General features: G+C 40.1%; 1 protein-coding gene across 1 annotated transcript; it reads right to left on the reverse strand.

Moving 5' to 3' along the window:
- Window positions 1-8,900: 8,900 nt before the first annotated feature.
- Window positions 8,901-14,622, reverse strand: cyp24a1 (cytochrome P450, family 24, subfamily A, polypeptide 1; the record flags this gene model as incomplete). The annotated part of the gene is made up of 12 exons (XM_083939938.1): window positions 8,901-8,980; window positions 9,413-9,524; window positions 9,982-10,179; window positions 10,456-10,534; window positions 11,114-11,280; window positions 11,702-11,847; window positions 12,751-12,862; window positions 13,218-13,309; window positions 13,667-13,760; window positions 13,843-13,936; window positions 14,043-14,233; window positions 14,365-14,622. 11 exons carry the CDS (start codon window positions 14,620-14,622, stop codon window positions 9,414-9,416), a joined length of 1,542 nt encoding a protein of 513 aa, XP_083796064.1. The 3' UTR covers window positions 8,901-8,980; window position 9,413.
- Between the last annotated feature and the right edge of the window lie 551 nt (window positions 14,623-15,173).

Raw genomic sequence — 15,173 nt, forward strand, 5'->3', positions numbered from 1 at the left:
TCCAAGTTTCAGTGATTTCGCTGCATTTCTGCTGCTGGAAGCCGAAGTTGCCTGCAATCCAGTCACCTCCATCCATGCCCTCTGCTCTTCAGAGATCTGCAGCGACAAGGGGAATCTAAGAGAAATTAAGAGGAACAAGGCAAGTGTCTTCAATACAAAAACAGCTGTACACTGTGACAAGCAAATGGTAACCGGAGCAAACGTAGGATCTCCATGCATGTTATGCCAAAACTCACATCAGCTTCACAAGTGCCCAAACCTCATGAAAAGGTCACTGGAAGATAGAAGAACATATATTAAGGACAATAAACTGTGTTATGGCTGTTTGAAACAAGGTCACAATGCAAAGGATTGTCAAATACACAAAATAACACATCAGGAACACCTGCTACGTCACTTAATTTTGTCAGGGAAACACAGTCTACCAGTACTTCGATGATTGTTCTGGTGTGGGTGTCATCTGCTGCAAACCCACGCAAAGAAAAACTTGTCCAAGCATTATTAGACACACAAAGTGACACTGTTTTTGTTGATAAAGAGATAAGTCGTGAACTGCAAGTGGATGTTCATCCAGTAAAACTAAAGCTAACCACCATGATGGGAGAGAATGCAGTTGTGAACAGTGAAAAAGTTTCTGGTCTCCGTGTAAGGGGTTACAGCTCCGCAACACACATTCACCTCCCTTCTGCATACACAAAGGAATGTATACCTGTAAATTGTGAACACATACCTACCTGTGAGACAGCCAAAGAATGGAGTCACCTATCACCAATCAAAGATGAAATCCCGCCGCTCCTTAATTGTGAAGTAGGCCTCCTGATAGGTTATAACTGCTCCCGAGCACTAGCACCCAGACAAGTGATATTAGGCAAGAACGAAGAGCCTTACGCAGTTAAAACAGAACTAGGATGGAGCATAGTAGGCAGTAAAGTACCTTGCTTCGAAACAGGTATGATGCATAACCTTTGTCATCGAGTTGCCGTAAAAGAGGATCCCCCAGTTACTCCCATGGATGTCATACGTGCATTAGAAAGTGACTTTAAAGATACAATTGGAAATGACAAAACTGTGTCTGAGAAGGATATCTTGTTCCACGACAAACTAAAGGAAAGCATTAGAAAAAATGAAAGGGGACATTATGAAATGCCATTGCCTTTTAAGAAAAGGCCCCACATGCCTGACAACAGACATCTCGCAGAGGTCCGACTGAGCCACCTCAAGAAGAAATTCTCCAAAAATGAGAGATACAAAGAAGATTATGTTAAGTACATGACTGACATCATCAAAAGAGGTGATGTAGAAGAAGCTCAAGATGACGAACTTCCTGGTGAGAAATGGCATCTACCACATCACGGCATTTATCACCCAAAGAAACCAGAAAGGTTGCGTGTTGTTTGACTGCTCTGCCAAGCATAAAGGAACCAGCCTTAATGAGCACCTTCTGTCTGGACGAGACATGATAAACAATTTAACAGGTGTGCTCGTACGCTTTCGGCAACACCAAGTAGCTTTAATGTGTGATATAGAGAAAATGTTCCACCAGTTTCAAGTCCAAGAGAGTGATCGCAACTATCTCCGCTTCTTATGGTGGAGAAATGGAGACCTAAGCACTCAAGCACAAGAGTACAGGATGACAGTACATCTCTTTGGTGCAGTTTCTTCCCCTGGATGTGCAAACTACGGGTTAAAACATCTAGCCAAAGAGACAGTGGAAGGAGGCATACGGCTGGCACAAGAGGCACGCGAACTATGTGCAAAAGGTGGTCTTCGGCTACACAAGTTTCTATCAAGCAACAATGCAGTTCTAAACAGCATACCAGCATCAGAACATGCAACTGACATCAAAACAAAGGACCTAGATTTCAGTGAGACACAAACGGATAGAGCATTAGGTATTTATTGGAGCATAGAAGGAGATTATTTCACATTCAACATCACATGGAAGGATCAATCTCCCACACGTCGTGGAATTTTATCCAGTGTTGCTTCAATATACGACCCCCTGGGATTTTTCGCCCCCTACCTGCTCCGTGGGAAAAGAATCCTGCAAGAAATGGGTCGTCAGGGTACTGGTTGGGATGACCTGCTGCCTAAACGTCTGAGATCACAGTGGGAACGGTGGTTGTCAACCTGAAAAAGGTGAAAATAGCCAGATGTTATGTGACTGGCAGCTTTGGAGAAATAGTGGAAAGGGAACTACATCATTTCTCAGATGCAAGCACAACTGGGTATGGTCAATGTTCTTATCTGAGACTTAAGAACAAGGGTGGAGGCATTCACTGCGCCTTTGTCATGGGGAAATCTCGTGTGTCTCCTACAAGTCACCACCATTCCAAGGTTAGAACTGTCAGTAGCATCGGTCTCAGTCACAGTGAGTAACATGCTCAGAGAAGAGCTTATCTATAACAATGTGAAGGAATTCTTTTGGACAGACTCTAAAGTCGTTCTAGGATACATAAATAATGAAGCAAGGCATTTTCACATCTTTGTTGCAAATCGTGTGCAGAAAATACACAATAGCACAACACCCCAGCAATGGTTTCATGTACCCACCAATGACAACCCTGCAGACAGGGGCCCTCATTTATCAAACGAACGTACGGCAGAAAAACGTGCGTACGACCATTTCCTGGCAAACGACGGCATTTATCAATTTGGACGTGAGCGTGAGCTACGATCAAATTTCACGTCTGGTCTGAGATTGTGTACGCACATTTCAGCCTGTACATTTGCGGTGCAGCACAGCAAAATCTGTCTGAAAATAATGAACAAACCTCAGCTTCCATTAAGCATAAGCAGTCACATATTAAGAACAGATGAAAACGGATTCTTAAAACGAATAAAAAAATATAAAAATTGTGGTTGGACAACACAGTCTCACTCCCAACGCGTGGGTTGGAGCAATTGATTGTACTCAAGTGCGTCTGAAGGCACCATCCATGAATGATTACGCATTCATCAATCGCAAAAACTACCACTCGATAAATGTACAGGTGATTTGTGATGCCAAGCTATTGCTTTTAAACGTGGTGGCCAGGTGACCAGGGGGGGTCACACGATTGTTTTAAATATCAAAACAGCTAGGCTCCAGCCCCCTGCGACCCCGACATTGAATTAATGAATGAATGTGATGGCGTGTGGCTGCAGCAAGACGCACTGCAGAGCCAAACTGATCTCCTCGGTTGGTGGCTACCCTCGATAAATTGCATTAAATCAAACAAGGTATCAGATGATTAACATCTTGGTATGGTTCTAGGTGACAAAGGTATCCTCTAACGGTATACCTAATAACTGGCAAACCCGCTACAGAGCAAGAGCGCCGGTGTTGTGCCGTATTCAGCACCCCTGCCGTGAAATGCACCCCCTCGCATTATAGGTGATATTCTGGATCAGAAGGCTGCTGTTTCCACCTATAGGAGTAGTTTATAAACAGCTAACCCACAACGGTCAGACCATTGGTTACTTACAGTCTTTAAACTATTTTAAAGAGTTTAAAGTCACAAACTTGGATAATAGCGAACACAAAACAACACCTTTTGTATGTTCTGTGGAAATATACTGCAGCCATAATTACAAAATGAATGAAATGGATCTTTTGAGCAAGTTGAATGTATTTGACTCAGCGTTTCCTAAATATAATCCCAGCTTTTCTTGCAATTCATATGTTCAAAGGTGTGTGCTTTTAATTGGGTTACACCTGTCCAACAGTGCGCACAGGCGCACTCGGGTCACAGTGGAGCACTGCTTCGGGTTGACTGCCTCCGTTATATTCTTTTCCATACAGCGTTTTTATGGGCCCATTTTATTCCACTCTTAAGACTGACAAAAAGCACATCTTTATTTCGCTCCATCTCGGATGTCAGGATGCCCATCTCTGTGTCGGAAAAGTTTATTTTCTAACCTGCGTTCTTCCTCTCCGTGTTTGACCTCAGTGGGCGAGGCCTCCGAACCAGGAATGTTTAGGGGCGTAACATGTTAAAGACGATCGAATTCAGCCGCAGCATTTATCAAGGCCCGCTCAGGAACCCCAGGACATAATATAGTTTTATGTGAAGTTTGTTGTAAATGTATCGTGCTTTTATTTTGTTAACCTGAAGTTGTGGCAAGGTGTATTGACAGTAAATTTATCGCTAAAAAAAACTAAACTACGGAGATACGGAAGATTGAAAGTTGGAGCAACGGGAGAGAGTGTAAACAAATGAACTATTAAAGAATACATAGCTTCGGTCGAAAGTGGCAACAAGGTCTGTATATTATGTGTATTATGTCAAGTAATTTAGAGTTTATTTTATAGCCTACATTGCGTTAACGTCCTGCTACTACTCGTCTAATATTTTGTGTCTTCTGTTTTGTGTGTTTATACTCAGCTCTTACGTTGGTCTGTGAATGGTTGAAAAGACAAATTAAAAGAACATAAGACCATCAGTCCTGGCTATAATCAATTCGGCTGGAAAGCTACACCCTGATTCCTTGATTGTTTTCACCTGTGGTTCCCCTCCCTTCATGTGTATAAAGTCTGTGTCTTTTCCCCTGTCCCATTGCCAGATTATTTCGTACCCTGCGTCGAATGTATCCAGCTTTTTTGTTCCACAGTTCTGTTCATGCTCTTGAGATCTTTGTTTTGTTGTTCAGGTTTTTGTACTCCTTATTTTTGTCCAAGTAAGTTTTCCCTTTTTGAATTCACTTTTGACTTTGTTTTTTCTTCCAGGTTGGAGCATCTCATTCCATTCTGGGGATTTTTGAGTGCATAAATTAATTAGATTAAGTATCTACTAATCTATTAATTTCACACTTAGTCTAAAAAACAAAACCAACACTCTGCCTCGGAAAAAATAATACTATAAACACAGACTTCAGTGACACAGATGTTAATTTGTGAATCAAAATCTGCCCCCTAAAATGAATGAACAACATATTGTGAGATTTCACACATGGATCATTATTCTAATTTTATTCTATAGTTCCTTCTGATCATGCAGCTGGTGATTCGTTGTTACCGTCGCTTGGACGAGGGCACAGTGCGGTCCCTGTTTAGCAACCGCACCTTGGAGCATATCCGTCCAAGTTTTTGCAATGCCATGACCAGCCCCCTCTACCTTGCCATCACCCTGGCTGTGTGTCACTGGCTACTCTGCTCTGTGTTAGGGGCTGTGGTGTTACCAGGAGCCTGGGTGGGCCTTGTCTACTACTGCTGTCATCACCTATGGTGGTGAACGCGGCTTTTCTAAGGGGGTGCTGGAGACCCGCTGCTATGGCCTTGTACAAGGCACTGGGGTTCAGCATCGTCTGCTCACACACTGAAACTAAATAAGTTTTCTTGGATTTTAATGCTGACCAAGATGACTTGTTAAATAATGTAGACCGGAAATAACCCAGGTCAGCCACTGTGAGGATCCTCTATTATCAGTGCTTTGAAAAGGTGCAATGTGTAAGATATGGCCAGAGTTTTAGTTCAACACATTTAAAAAAGGAACTAACATCATTAATGGAAAGTGAAGAAGTAGTAACAGTTTTGTCGTTATGTCAAAGACATCTGAGATATCTACTACTGATGAAATGAACATACTAACCAGCTAGCCCTGGCCTTGTCATGTAATACCACCTGTACCTTTGAGATCTCAGTAACATTTTTGAGGATACTCAGTGATGTACAGTGATGAGAGTGGCTCAATATAGAGTGCCTGATTTAGAGTCGTTACTTTGTTTTTCCAGCATTAATTAATGAGCTGGACTTTCACCATTGTTCAAGATTGGAAACCTGAGCATAAGATAAGATAAATTAAGATAAGATAAGATAAGATGATCCTTTATTGATGCTCAGAGGGAAAACAGTTCAGGGGTTGCAGCAGTCCAAAAACAGAAATATGCAGGCCTACAGATAAATAGAAAAAGTAAAAAAAAAAGAAATATGCATAATTAAAGGTGTTTAACATTAAAAAAGGAAAAAAAGAAACTACAGGAGCTGATTAATAGCAGGAAAGTCTTCAAGTATCGTCGGATATATTTAGAGCGTACACCAGAATAATGTATATGTAATGATAGTGGTTGTTTGGATAAATATATAAACATTATATACTATGTAAATTTATAACATGATATTATAGATGGTGGTAGTATGATATGTATAGGGATACAAAATTCTAATAATAATACATTGTCTTTATATAGCACTTTTCAAGAAACTCAAAGTTGCTTTACAAAAAAAAAAACCCCCACCAATGAGACGAAATCTAATCATATAATCTTAATAAAGGTTTTAAAAAAAGTTAATCTGGCGTATTCAACCTAACTCAAGAAACTTGTTATCACACACATCCATATGTAAATTAAAAGATTAAAAAGTAGTATAAGATTTAAAAAGAATGTAAAAAGTCAGTGAAAACAGCTTTTGGCCACTGAGTGGCAATATTTTACAGTTCCCATCCACAGTTCCAGTTACTAAAGGGTCTATCCATCCGTAGAAAATGTTGTGTTTTTCTCTTTTTTTCTGATAAAAATGGTTCTATAGCTCAGTGGTATGATCGCGAGTTCAATCCTCACTAGTTTACACTTGAGTGTTCAGCACCATTCAAACTAGTGGAGTTTAGTTCCTCACATTAGGTGTTACTCTGTATATCCTACAGACTGCACTGTGAACTCTCATGTTGTATATAACTTTAGGATATAAAAATTCTTTGTAAAACTCAGTAGAAACTGTTACAGTTTGAATTGCTTTTTGTTTTGGTTGTTTAATTCGATGAATGTAGTTTGAACACATTGCTAAAGGCAATATAGCATGCATTCTTACCTGTGAATTGACATTTATAGGGCAGAATTGGGGCAGAACTTCCATATTGGTCGATGATATGGGGTTGTAGGCCCTGTTCAGACCTGTTTTGTGTGTTGCTAATTCTGTGGATTCATTTAGTGAGTAGTTGTTTTCATGTGTTAATGTGTGAGTGAAGGTGTGAATGAGTTGGGTTGATTTTAGGTGTGCATGGGTTTAGCGACATGTTCCATTAAAGAACAGCAAAAGTCAAAGTATTTTAACCTCTTCTGGCTGGTTCAAGTGTTGACGTCACCTGAGGTTGAGGCCTCACGGCAGTCATGCAAGCCGCATGAATCAAGGTGTGAAGTGATGTGAAACTGCCAGAGTGAAGATGGCAAGACAACAAATGAGAAGCTGACCTCAAAGGAGCATCCCTTGTCCTTTAGACTAAGGTAGACCGAGCTGCGGTGGAAGAAGTACTCAGATCCTCTACTCAAGTCAAAGTACCACACCAAATTTAGTCCATTACAAGAAAAAGTATTGGGAGTAAAGACAGAAAAATATCACAAGTCAAAGTGCTTGTTCTGAATAGAAATGGCTTCTTTGCTTGTTATATTTTCATACATTACATTAATAGATCAGTAACTTGATGCATCTTGTTGTTGAACAGCAAAGATATTTGTGGAGGAAACTGCGAACAATAACAACAACAATGACCGCAAAAGTATCAACTAAAGTGTTTCTGATTTTTTAAAAAGTGAATCTTGTTTTGGGCTAAGTTGTTAAGGTCATATTGAATATCGTTCTACTTGTTGCAGTCATTATATTGTCAGGGTAAACGAGCAAAAGTAATAAGCATTTAAAACGACATGCATACAACAGTCATGATACTGTATCACAAAGCCCAACATAGGTTCTCAGATACTGTGCTTTTCTTCATACATCACTGAATTCTCTATTAACCCTCACCTGAACAGTTCACAGTGTTGTATCACTCTCTTTGACCACACAAAACATAGATAGGTGGGCGTAGACATCGCCTATTCTGTGTTCCATGTTTGGTTCAGGAGATATGATGCACATTACATCATTCAGTTTACTGTATGGTATAAAGTAAAATAACCGCCATGAGGTTTTTTTTGTGATGACTCCACATCTGAAAATGTTCAGGGCCTAAAACTGTACAAGTGTACCAAGTGTCATGTCATTTATACGTTGTTTTTACATATCACCTGGAGCACAAGTTGACTTCAATTGAAAACATATTTAAATTCAGATTTGTGTCACATTAAAAGAAAAAAATATTCCAAGCATTTAATTGAATTACTTTTTATGATGGAAACTTTAAAGGATAATAGAAATAATAATAATATATACTTTCAGCTCTTGAGGTGAAGTGAAATGAAGCCATCTGGGGACAAAAACTCACAACAACAAGTGCAGACTGAGTTAAGGACCTGTCCTCATTTTAAGGAGTCACAAGCCAAGACTGGGGATCTACACAGAAAATACATTATGCTTACACATGTGACCCTTCAATGTTGTTTGAAAGTATTTAATCAAACATTTTTCTTAATCTTAAAAGGATTTAGATTTATTTTATGTAAAAATAAAAGGTACAGATTAGCTGGGATTATCTTGCAATGATTTATATCAAGAAAACAGAGCTTGCCTAATACAAAAAAAGAGAAACATACATACACACTCAGCTTAGAAAACTAAGCTTTTTAATTATGAATTTAGCTCTATTACTCAAGTTGTAAAGACTCCAAATCCCCTGAAGACTTTGATCTCAACTGCTGGCAATGTACCAGTTTGAAAAATAAACACAGGCATGGCTTTAATACATTTATTTATTTTGGTGAATAAAATATGTCTCTACATAAACAATGTACAATATTACAATATTATAATGGCACTTTATATACACAATGAAAATAAACATATGTTATTAAGTTATTAAACAAAGAAAAGCAATAGATACATTTACATACACAGCTGGCTTGGTACAACATTCAATTTGTACATAACAACTGGTATTTTGGTCAGTCATCATAATTCATAATAGCTTTAAATAAGTTTGAGGTATTTATGTCTTGATTACATGTTTAATAATTTATGCATGTTTTTGTATTTACAGAGCAGCAATACAGGGAGTCACTGGACATCAGCGCCACGGCAACAGAGATATCATCTTTCTGTCACAGCGTCCACAAGAGTTGAATATGGAGCCTGAGAGCAGAGGAAAGAAGAAATTATTAATTAGTATAAATGCCGCAGAGTTGATGTCCCTTTGGTCAAATTCCTATTCATCTTCTCCTTTAAATTCATACTATGGTACTTATAACCTGAACTGGAGAAGAACACGTTTAGGTTTTCTTGAACTGATCTACAGTCTGATCTTTAATTCAATTACATTTTATTTATGGTGCCAAATCATAACAAAAGTTAAGTGACACTGAATGACTTTAAAACTATCCAGTCTTTGTGCTAAGGTAAGCTTACTGGCTGTAGCTTAATATTTACCATACAGACATGTTAGTGGTATCCATCTTCTCATCTAACTCTTGGCGAGTAAGAAAATAAGTTTCATTCTAAAATGTTGAACGTTTGTTTTAAAATACAAAAACAAAAGTGGAGAATTAAGAAGAGAGATCGACTCACCTCATCTCTTGATGAAGGCTACAGGAAGTTCTCTGTTAGGGACCAAAAGTCCTGAATGGATCACGTCGAGCGGCTCATTATCTGTTGCCACAATCTCAAAGTCTCTGACCAGCTAAGAAACACAAGCAGGGTTGGATTTGATCAGTTGATTAAGGCTTCAGGAGAGCCATGGCAGAGAAATCCTGCTGTACATTTCAAATGCATTTCAAAGTGTTTTACAAGAAACAAAAACAAATAAACAACACAGATATTGAAACAGAAAACGCAGCTAAAAGGCGAGAAAAAAATAGATAATTATTTAATAAATTAAAGTCATAAAAAGATACAATAGGAATAATACTAAAACAAGTTAATAATGTTAATGCTCCAATATACAACAGCCATGAAACAAGTATGGGAAATACTGGATAAAAGTAAATAAAAACAAAATTAATTAAAGTCATTATGATGAAAATATGTTTTGAGCTGTTCCCTAAAACTATAAAGAGAAGTTGTTACCCACTTGTGCATTGCTTTGATGTGAGTTCTATTTGATTAAGTCTATAAATTGTACTGAACATCGATCTTACCCAGCACATGGCCAGCTGCAGCTGCAGCTCTGCCAACCGTCGGCCAATGCACATTCTCTTTCCGATACCGAAGGGAATGTGGGTAAAGGGGTTGATGGTGTTATTCTCCCGCAGCCATCGCTCAGGTTTGAACTGCTTTCCCTCGTCAAAGTACTGCTCATTTGACCCCAGTGCGTGGCTATTTATCATTAGAACAGTCTGTGAATGAATGAAATTAACAATGTTTTATAGATATTACTCAATTTGCAGTACTTGCCAAATAGGAATGAAATATATGGTACAGTATCCACAAAAGACTGTATAACTCATCCTGCACGTTATTTAGACAGTGTGCAGTATGTGAGCAGGTTTTGTGTATCACATTTCATTCAGACTTCAGTCTACACTATGAATTAATAAGTAGACTGCAATCTTAATTATAAAATTGTAATCTGCTCATGTCAGGTGTATGGTAACAAGAACTAAGCCACTTACTCCTTTGGGAATGGCATAATCTCCCAACACAGTGTCTTTGTCCAGGGTCCTGCTGGTGAACGGGACTGATGGCGATAACCTGTAAGAATTTGAAAAAAAAAGGCATGGGTATATGGCCTCAGTGGTGCTATAGTATAGCATTACACACATATCTAAGCTGTTTAACAGGAGCTAAACATACGCCGGATGTTTCTCACAGTGAAAAATGAGGTGAGATATAATCTCCAGGCGGGGGTAATGTATATTCTCTGTGTGATGTGGTTATGGCATTAGCCTTAAATAACATGTTAAGCAACTTGTGACCACACGTGAAGAAGGGGAGGAAGTGGGCCGTATAAGGGGTTATGAAGGGATTTGAACGTGACCACACTGTTTAAGCTTGGACCACTTGTTGTTGCTGGTCATGCCTCTGTATCTCATGTTTTTCAGGTCATGTGTGTGAGTTTTGCCCCTTAATCTCCGTGGAACTGAAATCCTGATGCAGACAGATTCGATCTGATTTGGATATAATGGATATAATGTCATGTCACATGTAAACTATTTTTAACTTGACCCTGAGCTGTGTAGTTGGACATATTCTGCTTTTGGAAGTCACCTTCTAATGATATATATATAATATAACTGCAGTAGCAGGCAGGACCATTATGTTGTACTGTACCTCATAGACTCCTTGAGGCAGGCCTTGAGGTAGGGCATGCTCTTGATGTGCTCTCCACACGGGTTCTGGTCAGGAGCAACCACCTCATTAATCTCCTCCAGCAACTTCCTCTGGGCGCCAGGGTTACGTGACAGGTTGAAAATAGCCCACAGCATACTGTTGGCGGTCTGAGAAAAGTAAAACACACACACACACAGAGGAGATGTCACTTAGTGAGGCAGCTACTATAAAAGTGCATTCCACAGTGAGGTCCTGAAGGGAGCTGAGGAATGTTTATGGTCCCTCAAAGACTCCTCAGTTACATCCACACCACATTGATTTTGCTTTTGAAGCACTGGAACTGCAGCACCTGTTTGTTTTAGAGGCTTAACAGATGTTTTTCTTCCCTTCCTTGAAGGAAGCTGCATTCAAAACTATACACAGTGCTGTGCTGCAGGAACTGTATGTGATCTATTTTATTCTTTAAGAGTGCAGCAAAAAATAGGCTTTATACATTTTTTTTTCATATTTTCCTCAGATATTGAACTATTCCTGTAAATTAAAGATGTGTCTGTAGTAATGTTGAATGAATGTAGAAATGTTGCTCACCGTCTCAACTCCTCCGATCTGGAGCTCTGTGATGGCAGCGTACAGCTCCTTCTTAGAGAGACAGCTGTGGCGTAAAATGTCACCGATTAAGTCATCAGGATCTCTGATGGTGTTCCTCTTCAGCTTCTTGTCGATGTAGACTTTGGCTGAGGAAACACAGGGCAGCAAAGATGTAATCACACTGGTTTACACTGAATTAAATTTGCCTAATTCAGCTTCCACTTACACAAGAATGATGCTTCTTTTCGCTGCTTGAGTTTTGATACAAGACATTTTAAACCTTCATCGCATGATGTGAATACTTTCTGCACTATATTCTAGTATTTTATAGTGTGGATAATATGATATTAGTAACATCACACGTGTGTTGCAGTGTTATGACAGCATTTAAGTCTTTTACTGTGGGTTGTCTTTCCCCTGATGTTTAGTCCTTACATTACATCAAACCCATATCCGAATCGTATGGATGACCAGTGGTCCCTCTCTTTTTCTGTACCTGTTTGATCCCTGACTCATGTGAGTCATTAGCTAATTCAAGCACATGACACAAACAAAATCACTTCACTTGTTCTCACGCAGCCTAAGAGTATTTTTTTTCTTATGCAGTTTGCCACCAAATGTCTGGAAAAGTGCGTATTTATGTGTGTGTTTGTGAGTGTGGGGATGTAACGAGCTACAGCAAAACCAGCATTATCATCTTTCTCCTTATATGCCCTCCCTCCCGCCTCCTGCTACTACAAATATTTTGCAGATTTCTCCCTCTTAGGTCATGCGTTTACTATGACTCTGGCTGCCGTTCACCCAGAGTGCCAAGTACACAAAAAACACTAAGGCACTCAGTTCAGATACCCCCCCCCCCCCCCCCACACACACACACACACACACACACACACACAAACACACACACACACACACTCCCTATCTATGCTTTAACTCCAACTGAGCTCAAGCTGTTTCATGCATGAGTAGGGACAAGGGCAAACTTTCCTACAACTTTATGAGTTTGTGAGTTTGTGTCATTTTGTAGTGTGCTATTAATTTGTGTGTACCTGTGCTGAAAATGCGGTCCCATGCTGCCGTGTGGTCCTGCCATATTTTGGTGTTGAGGCCCTTGTGGAGCTCCACCGGTGTGACCATCATCATGCCAAACGTGCTCATCATCTGCAGAGAAAGACAAAGAGTGTTAGATCTTATCATCGTCCACTCACACTGAATGATGTAATCTTTAGTGTATAGCAGGTCTTCTGTTATTTCTTGCAGCCTTTGACCTGTGAGACCTTTGTGCACCTTCACTTATCTTCTCCTGACTGTGGATGATATTAGTTTGACCTAATGAATCCCAGTAAATACAGTAAGAGTGTCAATGAGACACTGAACTACTGCATCACGCTGAGGTGAACCTGACAAACCACAAGGTTTTATACAGTCTCGGTGTATCATAGATCACCCCAAGTGTCCTCTCCTCGGTCCACACTGCTGCTACTGTATGAGAGGTACAAACAAGAGGCGTACTCACTGTTTTCACAGCGGTGATGAAGTTCATGGCTTCCTCGTTGACTTCCTCCTGCAGAAGACCAAATCTCTTGTCGTAGAGGACGAGACAGATGGCTGAATGACAAAAAGGGGAAAAGAGCAAGGAATGAGATTTAGAAAGGCTTTTTATTTAATATTTCTCTCCACATACATGAATCACAAACTATCTATCTCTCTATCTTTAAGTTAGATGTCTCAAAAATAACATGGCATATGATAAAGATAAATCCAAGGCTTTAGGCAAACCCATAACCAAATGTAGAGATGATTAAATATTGTGCCAATCCACACAGAAGAAAATTTGTAATTATTTCTATAATGATTAATTCTTTCAGTCAAACAGTTCCAGCTTCTCAACAGGCTGCTTTCATTTGTCTTCTGTGGAAGCAAAGGTATTATATATCGAGAACGAAACAAAAAATAGTTACTTACTTTCAAACGACCATTTATTAAGCTCGAAGTACAAGTCTTCAATCTTTCCGCTGACGTTTATTTGTCCAATTCTGCCAACGAAGTCCAACAACACCTGAATTTACAGGGCAAAGATGTCAGTCATCGGTCACAAGTAAACATATACAACATAAACGCTGACATTTTAAACGTGTTACCTCATTTATTTTGCGATCAAGCTTCACCACCTCTGTAGGTTTCATGAGTTTCTGCTGGAACGCGCGCCTCACTCTCTGCCAGTCTTCCCCCTCCCTGCAAATACAAAGTGCTTTAAAAACACTTGTGCACACGTCCTGATGAGTTATGAACACTTTCTCAAGGGCTACATGAAGAAAAAAGAAACCGAAAGCCGACTTACAGAATGAGGAGTCCGTACGCCTCGTCTCTCATGTCTCTGTATGCTGTCCAGGGTTTGATCTCCAGTCTCTGCGGGTAATTTCCCTCCTGTCGATAGAGCGCCTCCAGCAAGCAAGGTGCGCCAATGTGCACCGATTCAAAAGAGCCGAGCTTCATCCGGAAAATCTTCCCGAATTTCTTATGATAATCAACCTAAAATAGATTTAAAGAGTTTTTAATCCGTCAGAGAAATTCAATATTCAGCATGATGTTTTATTGGTTTTTGATATTCAAATAGTTTCCTTATAAAACGTGGGAGACAAAGTTATTCATTTTTACTGTACCAGTGCCTCGTGTTGTCTTGTCAGACCTCCTTTCCGGAGAAGTTGAACCAAACTGCCGACGATGGGCCAGTTGGTGGGTCCTGGGATCGCGTCCAGGCTGTGCGCTCTGGAGGCAGCGTGAGGGCACCGCGCAGCCTCCACAGCATCCTTCTCCTCCAGGACGCACACCGAGGATGTTGGTTTGAAGTGCTGAAGCCCGACAGACTTCTTCTTCAGAAACTCAATAATCTGTGGAACCTTTTGGATCTGCGCCCTCATCCTCAAATTCGTTTTCTTCAAAAAAGCAGAATGATCTAATGTTCAACGGCGGCTCTTTGTTATCTTGGGGGATTGTCGTTTCTTGGAAGTGTCACACCTTACCACAATATATATACCCTGAGAGTGTTTATTCCTGCTGTGCGCTGAACCAATCAGGGGCCGGTCCTGCATGGTGTGGCCGTCGAGCCCACCATTCATTTATCCACGTTGGGAGGGTCGAATGACCCCAGATAGACCGAGGAAGTGCCCCCCCCCCCCTCGCTTTATAAATAAACACATAGACCACATCGGAGGTGACGCAGTTCGCTTGCACCGTGTTTCAGCGACCAGCGATTGGAAGAACCGAAACTTTGGCAGAGCAAATACTACTGCCACACTTCTGCACCGTGGGCAAATATTTGACTGATCAGCTTGTGTGTGTGTGTTTGTGTTTGCCGTATTTGTGTTCAGAGTGTGTGTTCTTTGTGGAGGGGTGAAGGTGGGTAACTGGGCATTTTCAGTGCAATTATCTTTTTTTGAATGTTTATTATAATTGCTCATTATAATATTAT

This window comes from Echiichthys vipera (genome assembly GCF_963691815.1).
Source record: "Echiichthys vipera genome assembly, chromosome: X".
Classification (NCBI taxonomy): Eukaryota; Metazoa; Chordata; class Actinopteri; order Perciformes; family Trachinidae; genus Echiichthys; species Echiichthys vipera.